The sequence below is a fragment of the Zosterops lateralis genome (assembly GCF_965231275.1).
Source record: "Zosterops lateralis genome assembly, chromosome: 1".
Lineage (NCBI taxonomy): Eukaryota > Metazoa > Chordata > Aves > Passeriformes > Zosteropidae > Zosterops > Zosterops lateralis.
In genome coordinates this window covers 6,089,543-6,113,174 of record NC_139762.1, presented here as the reverse complement: position 1 = coordinate 6,113,174, position 23,632 = coordinate 6,089,543, and the positions used below count along the sequence as shown (strand labels likewise).

At 40.1% G+C, this 23,632-nt stretch overlaps 1 protein-coding gene across 1 annotated transcript in view; it reads left to right on the top strand.

The window, feature by feature from the left end:
* Positions 1-23,632, top strand: part of LOC310916111 (sodium channel protein type 5 subunit alpha-like) — a 78,201-nt gene that overhangs the window by 35,716 nt on the left and 18,853 nt on the right. The window contains exons 3-11 of the mRNA XM_083873398.1: positions 10,232-10,404; positions 14,104-14,232; positions 15,049-15,125; positions 15,877-16,080; positions 18,667-18,724; positions 19,394-19,535; positions 19,990-20,133; positions 21,862-22,242; positions 22,977-23,103. Coding sequence (XP_083729524.1) covers positions 10,232-10,404; positions 14,104-14,232; positions 15,049-15,125; positions 15,877-16,080; positions 18,667-18,724; positions 19,394-19,535; positions 19,990-20,133; positions 21,862-22,242; positions 22,977-23,103 — 1,435 coding nt within the window. The remainder of the gene's footprint in view (positions 1-10,231; positions 10,405-14,103; positions 14,233-15,048; positions 15,126-15,876; positions 16,081-18,666; positions 18,725-19,393; positions 19,536-19,989; positions 20,134-21,861; positions 22,243-22,976; positions 23,104-23,632) is intronic.

The following is a 23,632-nucleotide window of genomic DNA, read 5'->3' as shown; positions in this document are numbered from 1 at the left end:
ATAAAATAGAACTTTTCTCAGGATTTTGCAGGACTACTGCCCTTGAAAGTTTCTCTTCTACTCAAGGATGTGAAGGATTAAATAAGAGAGGATTAACAAATTTTTTATTGATCCGGAGAATATTTGTTATAGGGAAGGATCCAGCACCATGATTTTCTTTGTCAAAACTCTGCTCACATTTTTCATGCATTTTCTTGCTGGAGAGGCACCATCTCAAATTCCACCCAGAGGTCAGTTGGCTTTCATTGGATTCCTCCTATTTTAACTAGTGCTGACATTCTGAAAGTGCAGTATTATCTGTAATGATTGCATAATTTTTAGCTTCTCTCTTTAATGTCTACTAATTAACCCTTTGCTTGTGCAGCCAATGCTTAATGCAGAGACATTGTCTTCTTTCTGTCTTAAAAGTTCCTCAGCCAGGGTAATTCAGAAACACTGATCCTCTGGACCAGACTAATCATAAGATAACACTCTCTGTCCCTAAGGAAACCACCTGGAGAAATGAGAAGAGAAACCCGGTTCCCCTGCAGGAGAGAAAGGATCCTCTAAAATTGCAGGAGCTCTTCCTTAGAGAGGTGAGCTCTTGCTTTCCCTTCCTGTTTTTGAAGGATAAGAAAACTTAGTTTCATGGGCAGAAGTTTACTATGCTTTAGCTTCAGGCCCAGGGAATGAGCCCAGTCCCATTTTCACAGGAGTGCAGACACAGCTCTAAGGACAAAGATCTCTCCCATCCTACCCAACAGTGGCTTCAGCCAGGGGGAGCTGCAGGTCTCAGAGTGAGTGAATTCTCCCAGGTTCCTGACCTGCTTCTTGTTTATACCATCCTCTGTATAAAATTAATATAAAACTCAGAATCACCAAATGGTTTGGGTTGGAAGGGACCTTAGAAATCTCTTAATTCCAAACCCCTGCCATGGGCAGGGAGGGACACCTTCCACTGGACCAGGTTGCTCAGAGCCCCATCCAGCTGGCCTTGAACACTTCCAGGGATGGGGCAGCCACAGCTTCTCTGGATAATCTGTTCCAGTTCCTTATCACCCACACAGTAATGAATTTCATCTTAATATCTCACCTAAAGCTGCCTCTTCTCAGTGTGGAGCCATTTCCCCTTGTCCCATCTCTCCATGCCCTTGTCCCAAGCCCCTCTCCAGCCCTCTTTAGGCACTGGGAGAGGCTCTAAATCTCCCTGGAGTCTTCTCCAGGCTGAACAACCCCAGAAAAACCATATATATACCCTGAGCATTCCATATCTATGAATCTTACACATACACTGACATTTTATTTATATATATATATGTCCATGTTCATGCACATTAATTTACACACACACAGAGGTAAGAGCCCCCAGTTTCCCAGTCTTCCACTCAGCTTCAGTCATAGTTTTTTAGTTCACTTTATAGATCCACTCTTGTTTTTTTCTTTTGGTCTGTACTAAAGCAACAAATTGAAATTGAAATAATCAAGGAAAATATAAAGGCCAGCACCTTTTATAGACAATCTGTTAGAGCACAGACATCTCCCACTGTGAGGCTGACAAACACATTTTCCTCCGTGTTTCCCATTCCCTTTGTCCAGCCTCACCCGATTTTCTGCGAAAGACTCTCAGAAATCCAGGGATGAAACAAGATCAGGGAGAAATGCTCAGCTTGGAGCCTCCCCAGCTGAGGTTTCTGCCTCTTCCAGGAGAGTGCAATCACTTTGCACTTCCAGTGCAATCACTTCAGCTCCTTCCATGGCTCACACAGACACCTCCCTCAACACCCCCAGGTACAAATAGCTCAGTTCCTGGAGGAACAGCATCTCCAGAGTGGTGAGGGATTGCTGGAAGGGGGCACAGAGATGATAAAGGCAGTGAGGAGGTTTTTCCAACTATTCCTTGGGAGATAACTGGGCTGAGATAATGCTTCTCTTGCACAGAATGAAGTGAGTCCTTGAACCTTCACTTAGAGGGATGGAAAATAATGTAAGTCCTGTAGTTTACTGCACTTTCTCTGCTTAGGGAAAAAAGAAAAAAAAAAAAAAAAGATGGTTTGTGGTAGACTCTTCTATAGGATTCAGTGACCTTTTATTTGCCTAAAAATCATTAAAATACCTGAGCAGCAGATTTTTCTTCCTGAGTGGCATGAAAAAAAACTGGAAGTGGGGAGGAGTGAGTATTTATTTATTCCTTTGTACAGGAGCTTCCCCAGTGTTTTTGATTTGTTATTTTGCTGAAATAAGTTAACTAGGGTCAAAAAAAAAGGATCCTAGACAATTGAATGGGCATGTAAGAAAGTTTTTTTCTGAGCATGAAAATTGCATATATATATATGTATTATCTACAAACTTCAGATTTTCTAGTTATAATATTTATTTCAAAGCAAAGACAGAAAAATCTCAACAACCTTAAGTTTTATAACATTACTGTCTCTTACATAGGTTTATGCCTAGTAATATTGTTCTGATACAGACTAACATTTGGGTTTTGAGACTTAAGAATGGATCTTATTCTAAATAGATTTTTTTTGTGTTTGGGAATAAGGTAGAATTACATCTGTTATGTGTGGAATGTTCTGTACTGTGGCTGGTGAATGCTTTTATCATGATAAACTGTGGGGAAAAATAAACTGTAAACTGAGACCTGGGAAAACAAGATCCTCTGGAGGTTCTTCCTGTGGTACAGGTGCTGCTCCTTTTCTATGTCTCAAATGTTTTAATTTTTTTGTTGCACTACATTTTGAGTTTCTTTGTAATTCTGTGACTTAATATGAGATTATTTTCCATATCCACAAAAAAAAGTCTTTTGAAATTTGTATTTTCAAAATTTGAAAAGGGCAAATAATGAATTTAATAAAGAAAAGTGAGGAACTTTATGACATGATGTATGTCCTTATGAAGTGACACTATTAAATGATATATCTAATGTAAATGGTTTGTTCATTATTAGATACATTTTAATATATTTATAAAAATGTGTCAGACAAAAGAGCATGTAATTTGAAAATTTCATTCAATTCTGGAACTAATAAAACTTTAGCAATCCAAGTTAAAATTGTGATTGTGCACTCGAGTTAATTTTTTTCAAAACTTATAATTAAAAGGCTTTTTTCACTGTGTTTTAGGGGGTTTCTAAAAGGTTGAGTTTTTAGGCATTTTCTTTCATGAACCAGCTGAATTTTGTTATGGTTTTGGGAGAAATATTTCTCTTGCATTTTGTCCTAAGTTTTTTCCTCCATATGTTTAGCTGCTGAGAGACCTTTCTGTATCAAAATGTACAGAATGGAATCTTCAGAATGACAAAATGGCAAGTCTGTGATACTTTTGGTGCATTTAGTACTTTCTGTTAATGGTAACAGTCCAAAATCCAAGCCATGACTTTCTACAGCTTTTGTTTGTTGTAATCAAGTCTTGTTAATATGAATTATAAGTTTATGGAACCATTCATTATATTAACCACTATTGGAACATGTGGGAAGTCAAAAAATCTGACATATTGTCAGTTTGACCTTTAAAAACCTAAATCTCAAATGCAAAAAAACCCACCCAAGTTAACAACTGCAGCAATTTTTACATGGATGTTTAAGCTCTTGGATGTTAGAGACAGTGAGAGTAAAGCTCTCATTCCTTAGTGGTGAAGACAACTCAGATTCCCCTTGTTTGCTTCAAAGCCTGAGTATCCATAAAATCTGCAGGTGGTTCAAGACAGAACTGTAGAAAATCTATGGTTAAAAATCACAACTTGTCCCTCTCCTGGCAGCCAAGTGTAACCTGCAGCATGTTCTCCTTCCTTGTGCAAGACCCTGCCATCCAAGCTTGGTGAAATGAATAAATTTCCCTTTCTCCTTCCCCTTTTCCTCCTCCTCGTCCCCACTTCAGAGTGATGGAAATGAACAATTCACACTGTCTGGCCACACTTCTTAAATCTGCCCCCAGACCTGTGGATATTTCTTGGTATGGCACTTCTGAATCAAGATATATTCCATTTCTTATTCAAGTTAGGAGAGGGCTGGGTCCTGACCTGTTTCTTCTCTTTGTTTTGTAAAAATTCACACCTGAGGTTTATTTCCCTGTCATCTGACCAGCATCTGACCAATTTCCTTGATAAGAGCAGAGGAAAGAGATTATTATCTCAATTCTTTGTGCAGTTGCCTCTATATAAAGCCACAGTGTGGGGGGTCAGTGGATTCAGGTATTGTCACACTTTAACCACAATTAGATGCAATTTTATAGGTTAACTTTGCTGTAAGACAGTTCCAACCATAGTCCTGAGCTGTGGGGATTCCTTGGGGTCTCCTCCACTCCCTGGGCTCCTCAGAGGTTGGAGAGAGAATTCCAGATCCTGTTGTTGGCTCATGGACTTTCCAGCCAATCTTTCCTTCTCTTCTGGTTATACCCACTATCCTCAGGGACAGGGATGGGCAGGGAATGCCTGGATGATGATGACTCATTTCAAACCACATTGTCACACTTGTTGTTGGCTTTTACAATCTTGTTCTGGTCAATTTTGGAGGGTTTTTGTGCTTCTTGATGACCAACAGGTTGTTTCCATGCTTTGGCTATTTCCTTGGGGACACCAAAGCCACCAGTTAAAGTTCATGGGCTGATGAACTTTAATGGGTTAGTGACCAGGTGATTACATGTAACTTATCCTAACTCCTGCAGCAATGGACTCATCCCTGGTCATTCACAGCTTTTCAACTCTTCTCAGGTTCACTCCTGTGCTGCTGCCACAGAGTTTCTGTGCTTCCTCAGTGCTTGCAACTGGCCATTTGACAACTTGTCAATTGGCTGCTCAAGCACTTACAGAAAGTGATCTCTGCACGGATTTAAATTATTTATGATGGCAAAGTAGCTGAAAATTAGTGGCCCCTTACCAGGCAAAAGAAAATGTGACTTAACGCTTCACTAATTGCTGAGAAGGCTTGTGCTGGAAGTAGTCATTAATGAGACAATTCAGTATTGGGCGATCATAGAATTTTTATGTGTTCACAGTCTGCTGGTGATTAATGATGTTTGCCCAGTCCAACCACGGGCTGTAGAGTCACCAATCTTTGGAAGTTCAGCAGTTGTAGTAGGGGCGGTGAGAAGAGAAGGTGTCATGCATGCAAAGAGTTGAATTTATCTTGTCTCAGGCACCTCAGGTCATCAGTTGTAGTCAACTGTCATTTCTTTCCTGAAATAAATGTGAAAAGGAGTCTCAGCAGGCAGCGTGGGAGCTCATGGAGGTGTAGCTGTGTAACTCCAAGATGTCTGCACTGAGGTGAAATGAATCCCACCCCAGAAGGGCTTACTGGATAAATGCTAACTGGCTTTATCAAGTGAATTATTTTGTGAGTCTCCACACTGCTTCCTACCTTCATTCTCCAGCACGGAGTAATCTGTAAATCCCAGTTTGAAGAGTGGAGATTTACTTCAGATTTACTTGACACTAGTGAGAAAAATCTGTTGCCTTTTTTTTGTTTGTTTGTTTTTGGGGTTTTTTGTACTCTTCATGCGTCTATGTTAATCTCTGGGTTAGTCATCATTAGCTGCTCTGAATTCAGGGTTTTGTTGATTGCAAGGAGGGTGTAGGGTTTGCCTCCCTTGGCAATCTCAGTGGAGCTGCACAGGGTGGTGATAATCTGGCCTGGGAGAAGTTTCTTGCAGGCTGCAATAGAGGAGTAAGTAAATGGGCTGAAGAAGGGATAAGATGTGCTCTCCTTATAGAGAGTCATTTTGGGGGTTGTCTTTTACCTTTCAAATAAAAGACAGACTGAGAGAGCTGAGGCTGTGCAGCCTGGAGAAGGGAAGGCTCCAGGGAGACCTTAAAGCCCCTTCCAGTGCCTAAAGGGGCTCCAGGAGAGTTGGAGAGGGGCTTTAGACAAGAGAATGGAGTGACAGGACAATGGATTTAAACTGACAGAGGGGAGATTTAAACTGGATATTAGGGAGAAATCCTTTCCTGTGAGGGTGGTGAGGCCCTGACACAGGTTGTCCAGGGAATCTTGTTGCTGCCCCATCCCTGGAAGTGTCCCAGGCTAGACTGTGCAGAGCTTGGAGCAACCTGGGATAGTGGAAGGTGCCCCTGCCCATGGCAGGGAGATTGGAACTGGATGATCTTAAGAATCCTTTCCAACCCAACCCATTCCATTATTCTATGAATGCAATATTTTCTTTCTTTTTTATTGTAGGAGTTTTGTATAGTGGGAAGACAAGAGGCAAGAGGCATAAGTTAAAACAAGGGGGATCCAAATGGGTTGAGACAGTCAAGTTTTGGAACAGGTCACTCAAAGAGGTTGTGCCGACTCTGTTCTTGGAGATTTGTCTGACCTCATGACTTACCCATTTTGAGGAACCTCCTAAATCCCCTTTCAACCCAAATTATTCTCTGACTAAAAATTTGGCACAAAGCCTAACAAAGTAATTATTGTATTCCCTCCGTGCATTGCAGAGAAATTGCATCTTTTCATGCATCATTCACAGCTCCCATTACTGATACCACAACATCTAAATTACTCTGAACATCAACAAAACAAACACCACTTTGTCCAGATGAAGACTTGAAATCTTGCAAGTGGATGTTGTAGTTTCTGTTTTTGCTGTAATACTACACACAGCTTCCAGACTGTTACCCTGCTATTGAAAAGTATAAAATAATGAGTATTCTTGCCTGACCGTCCTATTTCTCTTCCAGAAATGATGCTAATTTGTGCTGGGAGCAGGGGTTATTCGTAATTTTGTGTGCTGCTTTAATGGGAGAGGCAGGCAGACTGCAAAAATGGAGCAATTTCCCTGCAGTTAGTTTGTCCCTGGCCTCCAGCTGTTGTTCTCACAGCAATGGTTTCCTACAGCTCAGCAATGTGAGGTCAACTGAAATCATGTTGCATTTGGGGAGAAATGAAAAGGCATTACAGTGGCAGTCAGCACACACTCACACACACACACACACACACAAAAATTGTTCACAAAATAAAACAAAGCCTCTTGGTTCAGGCTGTGTTTTCCTGGGGTGTCCCATGCAGTGTCTGGAAAGGAAAGGTGGAAGAACAGGTTGTCGGGCAGGAGGACTTAAATGTCCAGATTAAGCTTTCACTGCTGTTTTTAGTGTCAAATTTGAAGCACTCTTGAAGGGGTGGTGGCAGCTTCTGAATGAAAAAAAAAACCTGATCGAGTGCCTCTGAGGTGATCATTTTCTGTGCGTGCTCAGCCCTGATCCACCCCAGGGAAAGCCCTGGACCGGGTGGCCTCATTGCACAGTTGTGCAGGTGGGGCTGCACTGGCTCAGGAGTTCCCTTTACTGAATTAATGTCCTCCCAGTGGTCATAATCAAAGGAAATGTTTTAGAGAAATCTCCTTGGAGAGCATGCACTCAGGTTGTGTTTAGTGGATGGATTCTATCCAAAACCCGGTCAGATTTTGTAATCAAAAAGGCAAAGTGTTTTTCTAGTCTATTCTCACTTTTTTTTGTCCTGAGAGGAAGGCATAAAATACAAACTTTGTCAGATCAAGCATTTCTGTGCTCCATGTCAGTCAGTACTGACTCTGTGGGTCACAAATTAAATCCTCTTGGATGCTGCTTGTTCCTGTGCTGGCTCCACCAGGATGGACTTTCCATCTGAGTATTCCCATCTTATTAGTTAATTCAATATTTGATCCTTCTGTTGCTGACAGCTTCCATAGATTTGATGTTGCAGTTTGATGGAGTTTACTGTCCCATTTCCAAATATTGGGCTGAACCAGAAGAGTAGGGGGTTTTTGTTGAAGTCCAGGGCATCCCTCTGGGTACCCTGGGAAGTCACAGACCTCGGTAGAGAGGCCTGGGACCTGAAAAAGAGGGTCTGGGGTCTGTGCAGGGGGGTTTGCCTGGCACAGAGCACAGGAAGACGCAGTCTTTGATTTTAGTCCATGAGAAAAGCATCTAACAGAGAGAAGAATTGCAAGTCACAAAGGTGTTACTGAGAGTAGTGGAGTTATCACTGTGCAGAAGATTTTGTAGTTTTGGGTTTTTCGAATGTAGATGCAAAGGGACAAGATGGTGATTTTAGGGTGGTGCCCTGGGTTCTTCTTCTTCTCCCTTGGCATCCATCTTCTACAGTGACGTGGGCACAAAGTAGTTTCAGTGGATTGGATCAAAATAGAAATGACCCTGTTAGTATAGGTGGTAGACATTGGCCTAGAATTGTAAACAATGGGTACGTAGTTGTCTGTGTAAGAGGTAGGGACCTCCCATCACAGAGGGGAGTTGCCTCATGTCCGAGCTGCTGTGAACACCTTGGCCAGACACAGGAGGGGAGTCACATCGTGTCCAAGCTGCTGTGAACATCTTGGCTGGACACAGAGAATTGTAAGATAAGAACTAATAAACAATGCGAGAAATCAAGAAAACCAAGACCTTGAGACTCCCTTCATTCTCGCGCCGCACCGAGCTCAGCACGGAACACAGAGACACAGAGTCAGACAGCAAACCCTAAATCCTTCAGAGGTCAAGAGGGAAAATCACTCCATTCGTGCCCACACGAACCACCAGCCAGCCTTGGAATCTGGGGTGAGAAAACAACCAGATTAAACCCGAGAGGTTTTGTTTTTTGGTGTTTTGTCTTGGTTTGTTTTGCTTTTTTTCTGTTGGGTTTTTGTTGTTGTTGTTATTTGGTTTGGTTTGGGTTTGGGTTTGGGTTGTTTTTCTTTTTTTTTCTTTTCTGAGCAGCTCAGGAGCATTTAGGGTAATGTGTATCTTAAATGAGGTGCTCCAAATACACTCTTAAGTTTATAGAGGTTGGCTCATATCCTATCTGTGCATATAATTGGAAAAAATACTGAGCAGACTGAGCTCTGTAAAAGGCATTGATCATATATTTTCTTCTCTTTTTTTCTTCTTTGTAGAAGCTGGTGGCTTAGAAAGTTGATGTTCTCAGCCATGCACAGTCAAACAGTTGTTTCATTTCCATAACTTGCCAGTTTTATTTGACTTCCTTTCTACTTGTTTCTATTGTTTGGACAGAATTAGTGACAGAAAGAAAAGCATGAAAAATGGCTGAATTCTTGCTACCTAGTACCAACAACTTCCGCGGGTTCACTCAGGAATCCTTGGCAGAGATCAAAAAGAGAATTGCTGCTGAAAAGATTCGTCAAAGAAATGCCACAGAGCCGAAAACTGAGGAGAAACCACGTCCTCAGCTTGACCTAAAAGCTTTCCAGAAGTTGCCAGCTCTCTATGGAAATCCTCCTCCAGAGCTCATTGGGGAACCACTGGAGGATCTCGACCCATATTACAAAGATCATGAGGTTAGAGCCAACCAAGATACTTTGGGTTTTATTTTAAATTAAATTAAATTAAATTAAATTAATTGTATTGCCAAAGGTTTCTGTGGGCAGTCTATCATAGAGTCTTGCTTACATCCCTTTATGCAAAATCTCATCCTTTTCTAGCTTAAACAACGCATGCAGTTGGCACAGCTGAGTGATGTGCTGTAATATTTTTTATTAAAAGCTTAACTTTTAATTTTAAGAATGAAATAATATTAAATTGATTAACATTTGAATCAGAATAGAAGCAGAAAAATAAAGCAGATAAAGGAAGAAAAGGGGGTGTTGGAAAAAATTATAATACTTAGAAGTTATAGTAATTTTGTATATTTTGTACATAATTTTGTACATTTTAGTAAATTCCATAGTTCTGAACAATGTGTTTCACTCCATCTCAATGCTTTTGTTCCACTTACACATACAAAAAATGATACTTAAACATAAAAATTATTTTAAAACAATTCCTGATGAATCCTTCTGACTCAAGCACCATATTCCAGTTGTGACATATTTAAGAATATAATTTGCAATAACAAACATAAGAATGGAAACTAATCCACTTGGAATTATTCTTTTCACTTGAGAGGAAGTTAAACATTGAACTAATTTCTACAGTCTAAGAGCTAGGGGATCACACAACAATAGCAAATAATGAAAAAGGCTGCAGTTCTTCCTTGCACCTCTTGTACATCTTGGCTCAATGAGGGGTTCATTCTATTTTAAGAGAATACTCATAAACAAGATTAGTTCTCTTTGCAAATGACAAGGTTGAAAAAAGAAGTTTGTGCAAAGGAATATTTTGCAGCCTGAGAGTTAAAGTTTCTGATGAAAGAATAGCAAATTTCTACAGCCTTTCCATTTCTAAAGTGAAATTCAAGCTCTTGCTCATGACTGACACAACAGGATATAGCACAAAAATAAGTTCTGTGTTCAACTTCCTGTCAAATTCTTGTTTGTTTGTTTTTAAAAGGTTTTCATAGTGCTAAACAAGCAGAAAACAATCTACAGATTTACTGCTACACGTGCCCTGTGGATCTTCAGTCCCTTCCATCCAATACGAAGAAGAGCAATTAAAATTTTAGTACATTCATATCCTTTTATCAGCTTTATTCAGTCTTTGAATTTAAAACCTTACATAACTCTGTGCTTTTGTATTTTAGAGCATTGAGTTAATCTGGTCTTTTCCTCACTACAGACAGATTCTAATTATGAATCACCTTAGATATTATTAGTGTTTTGGTGTTCTTGTGATATTTAGATATAAATTTCATGAGTATTTGGCTTATTTAGCCTGATTTTTTACAGATTTGTGTTTTGAGCTCTGATATTGATTTCCTGATGTGTCATAAACAAGTATCTCATTCTGAAACCTTTCCTACTGGGAAGATTGATAAGATCTCTATCCTCTTTTTCATCTTCTACTTACCCAAATGTGGGAATTAAATTCACCTTGTGTGCCAAAGCTGCTCAACCATTGGCCAATTTTGAGAGAAAAGGTTGAGATAGGCAAGCACACACAGGAAAACGCAGAAAAAGCCCATGTATACTTAGTTTCTTTGGGAAATAAGATTCAAAAACTGTACATGGGGTATGTGAAAGTAAGTATTTCCAGGAATGCTGTTGCAGGGAATGTCTTGGGAATATAAATGTAATATAGATCCCACCTCATATATCAAATTTAGGGAGTGGGAATCTCAAGTGTGTTGCTCCAGTTTGGTACTGGGGAGGGACACCTGAGCTGTTGCTTGGGGCTGAATCAGACCCAGAGTGGAGTCTGTGATGTCCCTGTGTGGATTTCAGATTTTCAGCCATCTCCTGGCTCTGTGGTGTGAGGTAACTTCAGTGACCTGAGGTTGTCATTGTAGCAGTGTGCAGGATCCCTGGAAGAGCAATGCCTTTCATCTGGGGCTTTCTCTGGGCAGAAGTTGGCTGATCTTGCCTTTTCCACATGAGTGGCCCAGCTCCTCCTCACAGTTGGACCATGCCTAGAGCTAAAGCCAGGAATCTTTTTTTGTGGGGATGGAGAGGATGGATAATGGCAAAGCTAGATGTCTTTCCCACACTCTTCTACCCCATGTGTGGTACAAGACGTGAGATCCAGCTCCAGAGTCATGTGCATGAGCTTAGCTGTCAACAGATGAAGTGGCTTCCCAAGCTCCTGATCTCTGGGTCAGCAGGTCCCAGATCTGGGAAGGGATCCTAGAACCTGGGAAGGGCCTAGAGTTGGCCAAACATGGGCACCACAATATAAAACCCCATTAATCTGTTAGAGAGCATCCAAAGGAGGGCTATGAGGATGGTGAATGGCCTTGAGGGGAAGCTGTGTGAGGAGGGGCTGAGAGCACTTGGGTCTGTGCAGCCTGGAGGAGACTGAGGGGAGACCCATTGTGATCTTCAACTTCCCTGTGAGGGGCAGTGGAGGGGCAGGCACTGATCTCTTTGCTCTGGTGACCAGTGACAGGACTCAAGGAAACAGCTGGAGCTGAGCCAGGGGAAGTTTAGGTTGGATATCAGGACAAGGTTTTTCACCCAGGGGTGTCTGGGCACTGAACAGGTTCCCCAAGGCAGTGGTCACAACACCAAACCTAACAGAGTTCAAGAAGTACTGAAACAATGCTCTCAAGCACACAATGTGACTCTTGGGATGTCCTGAAAAGGGCCAGGAGTTGGCCTTGATGATCCTGATGGGTCCCTTCAAACTCAGCATATCCTCTGATTCTATGACCTAGAGTTTCTTGAGACTCCTGCAAATCACCCTGTCAGATTTTGTGCTGTCCTTTGGAAGAGAAGAGCTTTCCCAGGTCAGAGGCACGTTTGGGCTCCACCTGTGTGATTTGGGCAAGTGTTTAATTTGTATGCCATAAAATGAAACAAAAGTGGCATCCTTCCACCCAGTCCTAGAGTGGGTGAGGGTCCTTTTTCCAGGCTTGCAATGCTTAGAGCAGCAGATCTGTAGTCAATACAGAAGCAATGAATAACAACAGTAGTGTGTTGTCATCTATCATGGCTCAAAACCAGTGAATACCTTTGCAAGCTGTTCTTTCATGTGCTTTAAACAAAAAGCCAGGTAATATGCCAGTGGCTGATACAATATTTAGTTACATTTCTGAATCCATGTCGTATTCTTTGCCTTCACTCCCATGACTTACATTGTTTACCTGGTTTATCATGTGCACCATTTTAACTAATTGTGTATTCATTACTATGACCAAGTTATATAGGTCTTCATCATCTCCATGGAGCACATATGTTGAGTAAGTATCTGTGAGTATGTATATTTTTTTTATTTATGTAGTTGTACTGAGTAATTGAGACTTGTCACTTTCACTGGAGATAGTTTGTTTGGATAGTTTGGAGATAGATGTAAAAAGAAAGTTGGTTGTCTTAAGGGGGTTTTTAGATTTAGATTTTATTTGAGGAAGTAGTTTTGTCTTTAAACCAACATATACAATAATTGTGGTGTTACAGGAGAAAGTGTAGATTAAGTTCCACTGTTGAACTGGCTTCATATCTGTTCTGCTGCTCCAGTTTTCCCACTTTCTGAAGTTACTCAGTAATTATTTGCTCTCTCTATCAAGATGTATTTCCTGCCTTTGCTGATACAGATTGAGCACATGGGAGTTGCTCTCTTTCAAAATTCTGGCTAATTATATTGAAATGTTGAGTTTTGCTCTAATAAAATGTTCTGTCAGAAGCACTTGGCCTGCAGAGTGCTGTTAGAATGTAAAGCTTTTATCTTCAGTGCTGCCAACACCTGCACTGTTAAATCACAATAAATCCATGTTTTGTAGTCAGTCTTGAAATGTATAATGCCATAGGTTTGTTGGTTTTGCTGTTTTCAAGAGGCTATTTCAGGTGTCACTTTTTCACTTTGGCAATAATGCCAGAATTTGAATACTAGTAATTCTAACACCTAACACAAAGGAGAAGATTCCCACACACTTAGTATTAAAAACAATTTTAAAATTATTTTTTTTACTATATCACGTTAAATGACACTGAAACAGCTTGGAATGGCAAACTCTCATGTAAACAGGAACAAGACTCTGCATGGTATTAAAATATACATCTCCAGAAGATGCTGAGGTGCTTCTCTACCTATGAGAGAGTTAAAGCTTGGATCAGAGTTGTATCTGCTGTTGGCATCAACTACCACTCAAATGCATTTCAAGAATCATTTCAGAATACTTCTTTCCAAATAAAAAGGGAAGCATTACATCCATATAATTTCTCAGTGCATTTGCTGACTACCAAATGAAAGCCTTTTGAATTCTGTAGGGATATTGGTGCCTTCTTGAAATTATAAGTGCACTCAGTTAAGTCCAGAAGAGCTTTTACTGATAATTTTCCCTTAATAAGAATAATTGCCATCTTAAATTGAAAACCCTCTACTCTTGTATTCCTCTAAGTGTTTTAAATACTCTGCACAGAAAGGGTTGCTGTGTGCCCAAAGGAAACAACACAGCACATCACACATTCACTTGGCCACTTGTAACTGGAGGAAGATACAAATTTAAATCTTTATTTTAGCCAGTAACTGAGAGTTTGATGTTTCTGAAATTATGGGGACTCGCATGAAAGAATTTGGAAAAAAATTGCTGAATGCCAAAAAGTGTGTCATGGGTTGGACATTAACAGCCATGTTGAGGTTGCAATCAGCTACTGCCTCCAGCTCCATGTGAAGCAGATACTGGTGGAATACACTGAAATCCAACAGAAATCTGTTTGTTCTCTCCAGCATTGTCTCAGTTTGCTGGCCCAGACTTTAAATAGTCTGACTGTGCCTCTTCCATTGAGTGCTAACACTGCTCTTTCCCTTTGGCTCTTTTCTCCCCTTCTTAGATTCACTTTCACTGGCATTTACACTTTTGAATCATTGATAAAAATACTGGCAACAGGATTCTGTCTAAATGAATTCACTTTCCTTCGGGATCCCTGGAACTGGCTGGATTTCACTGCCATCGCCATGGCGTGAGTGGGAACAAATAAAATATGGATTACAAATAATAATGGAGGAAATAAATTATGGATTTATACGGAACATATAAAATATGTGCTGGAAGTTCTCATTGCTGTGGTGCAAAAGGCTGTCTGAGGTTTAAAAACCAGCCCATGGCTCCTAATTGCACCTGAAACTGTCTAGAACATTGACTTTTCCCCTTGTTTAGCACTCACTCTATTACAATAATGTTTTAATCTTTCAAGAAAGGAATAATAGAGCTGTGCAGAGCAAGATATTCCCAGTGGTGGGTGTATGTGAATGGATGTGTTTAGATTGGTGAAATGTAAGAGCTGGGCATAAATACAGACTTGCTGACCCCATGAATGAAAGTAGAATTTTGCAGTTAGGGTGATGGGTAAAGACACAAGGATAGTGGATTAAATTATGGCTCTATCTCCAAAAATCTTAGTTAAAGCCTAATTTTCTGGTAATGAGCAAGCTTCTATATACTGGTTAAATGCAGCTACAGAATGGAGACCAAACCAGCTCAGCCAGCATTTGTAAATTCATAATTTTGTGTAGTATCTTTGTACTTTAAATTGATGGTGTTTAAAGATGCTCACACAAAAGCAGATGTGCACAAGCCAGGAGCCACCTCAGAGGGAAACTCCAATAACAAAGAAATGCATTTCTATTTTATAAGTCTTCAGACAAATCCTTGACATGTATTTTTTTTAGATACTTAAAATACACTTGGAAAGATTGACACCCAAGAATGACCACTGTAAATAACTGCCCTGTTAACTCTGTTCAACCACTTGGTATTTCACATCTGCTCTTTACAGGTATGTGGAAGCATTTATTAGCTTGTCGAATGTGTCAGTCCTCCTCAGAGCTTTAAAAACCACTTCAGTACTGCCAGGTAAGAAATCCTACTTGCTGAGTATTTTCTCCTACTTAAAACTCATTCTTTGCTTCATTCAAAACATTGGCCTTTACCTTTTTTTTTTTTTCTGTATCTTTCACATGTTGCAAACACAGCTGAATTTGTGCACACAAGAAGTCTCAGTTCACCTGTTCCAGTCAGAATTAATCAGGTGTTAGAAAGAACATTGAATATGGTTTATTTCCATTATGCTTTTAAAGATACTGTTCACAGTTTATAATTCTTTTGGCTGATGTGTGTGTTATGGTTCCACAGAAATAATTCTGGATATTGAAAGGACTTTCCTACTGATGATCTTACATCATCGATTCATGCCAAGAGAGGTTTAGATTACGTATTATCTTCACAAATTATCAGTGTTGGAAATATCATTTGAATCATGCATATTACTTTTTATGGATAAAGAAAACTAGACTATCTCTGGTTCATCATTTTTGAGCGAATATTTTCCAGGAATTAAAGGAACATCTGAAAATTGTAGGATCAGAGAAAGAAGGAAAAAAGTATTTCTCTCATATTAATAAAAGTATTTCTCTCATATTAAAAAAGTATTTCTCTCATATTAATCCCTCTCATCCTAAATATACTTGTATTGCAAATATATTTGCCACATATTATCCTGTAATTCTTATGCTTTGGCTTTTATACGTTGTTTTAACTCTAGTCAAGTATGATATTTGAATCTCAGTTTTTCATCCTGTTTTTCCTTTTTACATTGTCTTTTTAGGGGTCAGGATCATTGTAGGGGCACTTATCCAGTCTGTTAAGAAACTTGCAGGTGTGATGATCCTGACTGTTTTCTGCCTGAGTGTTTTTGCCCTCATAGGCCTCCAGATTTTTAAGGGCAACCTCAGGCAAAAGTGTATCAGGAACACTACAGAGTTTTGTAATAAAACGTGGGAAAGTTATGAAAAGTTTGCTAATGATTCAGGTAATTTTTTCTCCTTAATTCTTCTTTAGATGATGCTATAGATACCTATGCACACATGTATAACCACTGCTGTGAATGATGTTGATGTTTTGACTGATGTTTTGATGAGTAACTACCTGATAATGGCCTTCTGATTGCCAGAGCAGCTCGCAGGCATCCAGGAACCCACTTCTTCCCTTCATTATAAGAAACAGCACTCCCAAATTTTCCAGTAACATCCAGATCTGTTTCCCTGAATGGCGTGACAATAACTGAAACATGCATTAGCTTGTTCTCTGTTGTAATTCCCCAAAGTTCACCTTTTACTACAGATTGAAGAGGCCATGCATCTTCATTTTCCTGCTCAGTGAGAACTGCTCCTCAGCTTAAAAATAGAGGAATTTGTTGAAAAGTCAAATTACTTCCTTCTTGACATCAAATATATCTTATTTTATGTCTTGTGTAAGATGTATACAATGCATATATTTCATGTTTGCACCTTGGCTGAGGCTGGAGATGGAACCACGGAGCAGAGATCTGAAAATGCATCAAAGCATTCTCAGAGGAACAGATGTAAGATGCAATTCAGAATAGAAAAGCAAAGCCTTGTGTTAAAGGAGAAACCTCAATATATGTGAAAAAACCAGACTTAAAATAATTGAAATCTGTGCCAGAAAAATGAAGAAAGCTTCATCACTGAAGAAAATCTCTCCCAGTGAGTTCAGACAGAGCAGCGATTGCACAGGAAGAGAAGAATTTTCCTAGAGGAACTCTGAAAATACATGAAAATTCACCCAGAATTGCTGTTTGTCCACACTCTGTGTGGGAGATTTATTCAGACAGAATTTCTTCAATAATTTCAAAGTGTGGGAGAAGAAAGTGTAGAAAAGATTTTTGAGGAAAACTTTTTTTTTTTTTTTTTTTCTGTGTTCCTACCAAAAGACAACGCATAAGAAGCAGGTAATTTATGTGTACAGAATGCTGTACAAATCATAATTGAAAGCAAACTTGAAAAGGAACCAATCAGTGACTAGAACACTGTAGCAGAGCCCATGGATGTGACAAAGTTGGGCTAAAAATACTGATTTTCTGTGGGGAAGAACAAGAAGTGGAAGGATCTATATTTTAGTGCATGCAGAACATTGAAGCTGTATAAAGGCAATGGTGTGGAGGAAACAGAGCTCAAGAAATATAAAATCTGTGTTTCTTCACAACCTTTGTGTTGTTCAAATCCCCTGCCAAAAGGAGAATTTCCACACAGGCTTAGTGCAAGGAAGGTGACTTTCTTATAGGATTTAGGATGTAAAGCCCTATAAGCCCAGTTTTCTATAAAACTATTTACATATCTATATTTTTAGGCTGACCTTCTCCTGATATTGTGGGAACTCCCCATCTCCCACATGGAGAACTATGTTACTATGATTCTCTGAAGTTCAGCCACTGAATCTTCTTAAAGAAACTGGGATGGTTTTTTGTTTTTTTTTTTCAGTTTGCAGGAGTGGAGCTGAGCAAAATTTCAGTGGAAAGTAGCCCAGATAGGGATTCATTCCTTTATAGGGTATTTACATGGTATGGCAGTACTGATGTCAAAGGTTCCTGGTGGCTCTGAATCAGTGCTGACTGATCTGATGGGCACAGGAGAGGTTTGAGAACCACCAGGGAGACACGAGACCTCCCTTACGTCTGGGATAATAAACTCACATCTTAATGGAGATAGTTAGCTATTAGCTAAAGCTTTTACTTTGATTCTGCTGATAACACAGTAACTAATGCTAAGAGAAATAGGGGAAGAGTTCAAAAAGGGCACAGCTCCAGCATCCTAATGGATAAATCTGCATTTCCCAGCTAAGCAGGGTTAGGAGCTGCTGTTTGGCTCAGCAGTGGATATTCACACAATCAAATTTCTCTTTCTTCCCCCTCAGATCCAGACTTTGTTCTTATTGCTCATTGATAACAGAACTGGTCTATTCTACTCCTTAGCAGAGTTTGCACACGTTCTTGAAGAGGGGAAATTGCTATGGGCCAGAACTCTGCCAGTTTGTGCCAACATTTACCAAATATTGGATTGGTTTAACATTTAGATTAGATGTTAGGGAGAAATTCTTTATTCAGAGAGTGGGGAGGCCCTGGCACAGGTTGCCCAGAGAAGCTGTGGCTGCCCCTGGATCCCTGGAGGTGTCCCAGGCCAGGTTGGACAGGGCTTGGAGCACCCTGGGTTAGTGGAAGATGTCCCTGCCTGTGTCAGGAGAGTGGAATGAGATGAGTATTTAAAGTCCCTTCCAACCTAAACCTCTCTGAGATTCTGTGACTGTTAGAGCCTGTGCCTTCCAATTCTTCATTTCTTTCATACAGACATAGCCAAAGTGATAATATCTTTAAAAAATCTGCATTAAAGGACAGCCTTCAATCTGAAATCCGTGCATACACCATATGCATGCTTATGAGGCCAGGGCATCCTGCAATCTGGTGCAGTCATTGTGAGCACGGGAAACCTGTGCACTCACTCTTACAGGTCACTGGTTACTCATCACTACTCATATTAAATGATAGAGGATTCAGGCTAGAAAGTGCTCTGGGTTTAATTTTTTTTTTCTTTTTTTTTAATAGATGACTTTGCTAAGAAAAATGGTACTGTGGATATTTTGCTGTGTGGTCCTGGTGCTGGGTGAGTGCACTTATGATTATTTCTCCCTTGGAAGTTTTCTCTGCCCCAGTGCTGCTATGTTTGCTCAGTCATGTGAGACAAAAGCAGAAATTCCCAGCTTTCTTTGAATGCAAAAACAGGAACACAGAAAACAAAGTATAGCAAACAGTCAGATAAGTTAAGTCTGGTAGGGAATGAAGTATGAACTTGCAGTTGGTTTATTCAGATCTAATAGGTCTTTTAGACTTTCCTGAAGTGTTGTCTTTCTCTTTCCCATGGATGTATGAGAGAACTGAAAATGTGAAAGATCTGGGATATAGCACAGGACAGACACTTCTCTCTGTGAAGGCTCATGAGAATTAAACTGGAAAAACAAAACACAGATATTGGAGGGCAGGTTTGGGCAAGGAGGGAGATGTGGCAGGGGATGAGGACTGGTGATGAGGACTGGTGGTGAGGGGGCTGTCCTGGGATGGAGGGCTACTCCAGCCTGTCTTCTTCCTTTGTTTCTGGATTGTGGGTGCTGCTTTTTCCATCTCTCCTTCCAGCCAATATTACCTGGAGTAGAAAATTGTTTTGCAGTCTAATGAACTGCAGAACTGAAACTTAACCAGAACTTTTACATAAAGTTGAAGTTTTCCTTGAAATCTGCACATTTATAAGAGCTCCACTTTTTGTTATGAATTCTAGGGTCTGTCCTCCTGGCTATAAATGCTGTAAAATTGGGCCAAATCCTGATTATGGTTTCACCAGTTTTGATACATTTGGCTGGGCTTTTCTTTCCTTATTCCGCCTGATGACCCAGGACTACTGGGAGCGTCTGTACCAACAGGTACCAGTTTTGTGCATGGTTCAGAACTGATCGTCATTAGTTGGAGCAGAAAATGTGTAGAGAGGACAAAAAAACCTCAAATAAAAGCAATAGCTGCAAGTCATCGAGCCCATGCTTCCCTTCTGTCTGTGATGCCAAGAGAAGGGGTGCTGAAGTGCTTCCCAGCCCTTCACCCTGCTCTTGGAAAAAAGTCCTAAAAGGGTTCTGTCCTTCAAAAATGTAAAAATGCCTCCTTGATTGTCTTCATGGGATGTACAATCAATGATTCACATGTGAGAGTATAGGAGGAGGCAGGAAGACAGAGAAGAACAGCAAAGAAATTTCTAATTCCATTTAAACTTCCTAAAGCCTTGTGTCTGGGAAGCTCAGTGCTTTTAAAGAATATCATAGACACCTTGAAACCTATTTGGTATGTTTTGTGGTAATGTTTATCTCTGGGGTGTGTTGCTTGCAGACCCTCAGAGCTTCTGGGAAGGTGTATGTAGTCTTCTTCATGATGGTCATCTTTCTGGGCTCATTTTATCTAGTCAACTTGATTCTGGCTGTAGTAAAAATGGCATATGAGGACCAGAACAAGGCCGCCATTGCTATAACTGAGGCGAAGGAAAGGATGTTTCGGGAAGCCATGGAATTACTGCAGAAGGATCAAGAGGTAGGTAAATTATTCACTTGCAAGTGTTTGTCTCATTCTGTTTTTGGTCATGTAGCCTGGTTTAGGTTGGAAGAGACCTTAAAGATCATCTCATTCCAAGCCCCTGCCATGGCCAGGGACACCTTCCACTAGACCAGGCTGCTCAGAGCCCCATCCAGACATAAGGAAAAGCATCACTCCTTGTGTACAGCTGTATATAAAAACCACTCATGGAAACAGGAGCGAGTGGTAACTTACTGAAATTAGTGATTCCTGGAGCTGCAGAACAGCTCCTTGTTCAGCTGTGTATGTTTCTTGTGAAACAATTACTTTTATTCTGGATAAAAAGCAGTAAAGGTTGATGTTACTTTAAGAAAAGCTTTATTTTTTAAATCTGGACAGCATAAAATTCCATCAACCAGCATCTTTCAAAAGAAAATGTTGGTTTTTAAATTCTTTTTTAATTTTTTTGGGCTGCTGAGCAAAGAAACATACACCAATTCTGCTGGATTAACATCTGAGCCAAAACCTATTGTAGTTGAATGAAAAGTCTTTGGGTAACTTAAATAGCATAGAAGTTTCTGGAACAAGATAATCCTGTGTTTTTAAAATATCACCCTACATTCAGCATGGGAAGGAAAATCATCCACACTGTGAATATAGTCCACAATGAAAAGAAAGAATTTTATTTGAACATTTATTTTGGGGAAAGGATATATTCTACTGCATTATTTTCAAAGTGAGCATTTTTATTGTAAGCAAATTTGCCATCTGGAGGAGTAGGAGCTATAATGTGATTATTTTGCCTCTGGTAGGCCCAGTACATGTGATTTGCAAAACATAAATTGTTAACAGGAAATAATAATGTAGAGCACAGAAGTGCTTTCTTTCTGCTTTTATTCAAAGCACCCAGAAAAATATTATGCATGTTTTTCTTTTAATTTCAGTCGCTGGGTATTAAAGAGATTGATATCCCATCACTGAGCTCCTTTGAAGCCTCTTCTCTGTCACCCAAAGAAATCAAAGAAAGGAGCAATAGGAAAAAGAGAAATAAGTCACTGGGGAGAGAAGATAATGGAGAAGAAGAAGAACTCCCCAAGTCACAGTTCCCAGACAGTCAACGAAAGCTGGTAATCTATTATCTGAATCTGAGATCCTTACAGCTTTTCTAGCTTTAATTTAAAATTAATGGCTTGAAAGCATAAGCAAAATGCCATTACAAATACAGATAGTTTTTAAGTCTTTAAAAGAAACGAATTTGGGGATAAAAAATAATTAGATGTAAAAATTAATTTGAACAGAAAGTATTATAAATGAAGGATGAAAGTAAATTTTAAAAAGTTAAATAAATTTTCTGTAACAATGAGAAATAAAAAGAAATTAATGACGGTCAGAACTTAGCTTTTATACTGTCATTCTCTGTGAAAAATTTCATACTTAAAAAGTTCATACTTCAACTTTTATGCTTCAGTATAAAACTTATCTCAAAAACAATTGGTACAGCTCATAAAGTTTTATTATATGCCATTGAAAATCTAAAAATAATCCTTCCCAAAAAATGTAAATCGAGTAAGACTTTTGGACTTGCAGTGGTTGACCGTAAACCTTATGAAGCTCTAATAATTTACAGCTTTCTCCAGACTTTCTCTATGATATTTTGCTGTTCCCTCTGTTTTGCCTTCCCTGGGCTTCCAGTCTCTCCTGGGCCTGGTGTACAGCCCCAGCGCCAGGCAGGTCACGCGCCGGCTGAGCCACGGGAGCGTGTTCAACTTCCAAATCCCCGCTGCAGAGGCTGGCTCCAGAGGGGATTTTGGTGACACCCACAAACCCCGGTGCCGGTCCCTGTCGGGAGCACAGATGGGAAGAAGGGCCAGCCTGCAAAGCCAGAGGGGCCACAGCTCCCACCCTGCCACCCCGAACTGCGTGCGGAGCGCCAAAGCCAACAACGCGGACGAACACCTCGGGGTGGGTTTGGGGATGAGAGGAGGGAGCAGCAGGGTGCACAGCCAGGACCCGGTGTCCTCTGAGGGAACCACGCTCCCACCAGTCATGGAAGGCTCAGGAAAGGGGGATATTGTAAGGAAAAATGTATATTTTTCATATATTTTAAATATGTGTTTTATGTTGTGGTTTGTCGATCGGTGGTGGGGTTGAGATTTTTTTGTTGTTTTGAGAGTTTTGCCTAAATGGCAAACAGTGATGTGAAGTCAAGCAGACTGATGTGGGAATTCTTCAGTTGTCTGTAGAAACTGGTTTTTAATAGCCTGATACTCCCTGAAAATTAGATTTTGGCCTTCCTGTTGTAAACCTTATGTTTCTGCTATTCATTAATTGTACTCACATAGTCTGAAAGGTTCCTAGGAGTGCTGAAATTACAAGTTACCCAAGAGTCTTTTCATCCTAAACGTTGCCCCGGAATGTAATTTTTAATAATACCTGTGATTTTTTTTTCCGTAGCCCCTTTAACATCATGCAACAGATTTACCTGTAAGTTCCCCAATTTGCCCAATTTATTCTTTTACCTCTCTCCTATTCCATCAATCTCTTGGGTAACTCCTAGGCCTATTTCCCCTCACACACCCATTTCCAAGGCTGTGCTTGCCCCATGTTACATGCCTGCAGGATCCATTCACTGCAGCCCCATGACAGAGCAGGACCTTCAATCTCACCAACTATTACATCTTGTAAAAACATACATTTATTTGGTTCCATGTCATCATTTCTATTAACTCTCACAGTTACCCATCATCACATCTTGGCTCATTTCACTGCCATGGTATCTCCCTAATCATGTTTACTTCTCTGAGCAGCCAGCTGGGCATGATGAGAGCAGCATGATACATTTACCTCCTCATCTGTCAGTGGAGTACTTTAATGAGGCTCTTCAGAGACAAAGGGCAGCAAGTGTAGTCAGCATAATTACCAGTGTCTTGGAGGGTAAGTGGTTCCTCATTAAGTTTATTTCAACCCTAAAGTAGTGCTACCATGAAATAACAAAACATATTTCTTAAAGGTTAGCAGAGATTCGTAGGTGTTTAGTTAGGAATTTTATTGTTAATTTGGACTTATTTTAGAAAAAAAAGTATTACACATTCTCTGCGTGCTGGAACACATCCTTTGCCTATTGTAAAAGCTTGTTTTGTAGGACAGAGAGTGAAGGGGGTTGGGGTGAGAGTGGTGGAAGATATTTCTGATCATCTGACATGCAGGAGTGGGACACTGTTTTCTCCTCCTGATCCTCTGATTTGTGTCGTGTCAGTGGCAGAATTCAGAGGATTCACAGGCATGCAGAATTCAACAATTAACAAGATTATGCATGTAAAACTAGTTGTGGCAATTCTTTGACATTGAATATTTAACTTCACAATTTTAGTCCTTTATGTTACCTTCCCATGTGGATTTTTGGTGGGAGTTAATCAGCAACAGTTATTTTGATGACTGATATTTTTGTTGCAGATCTTGCTGA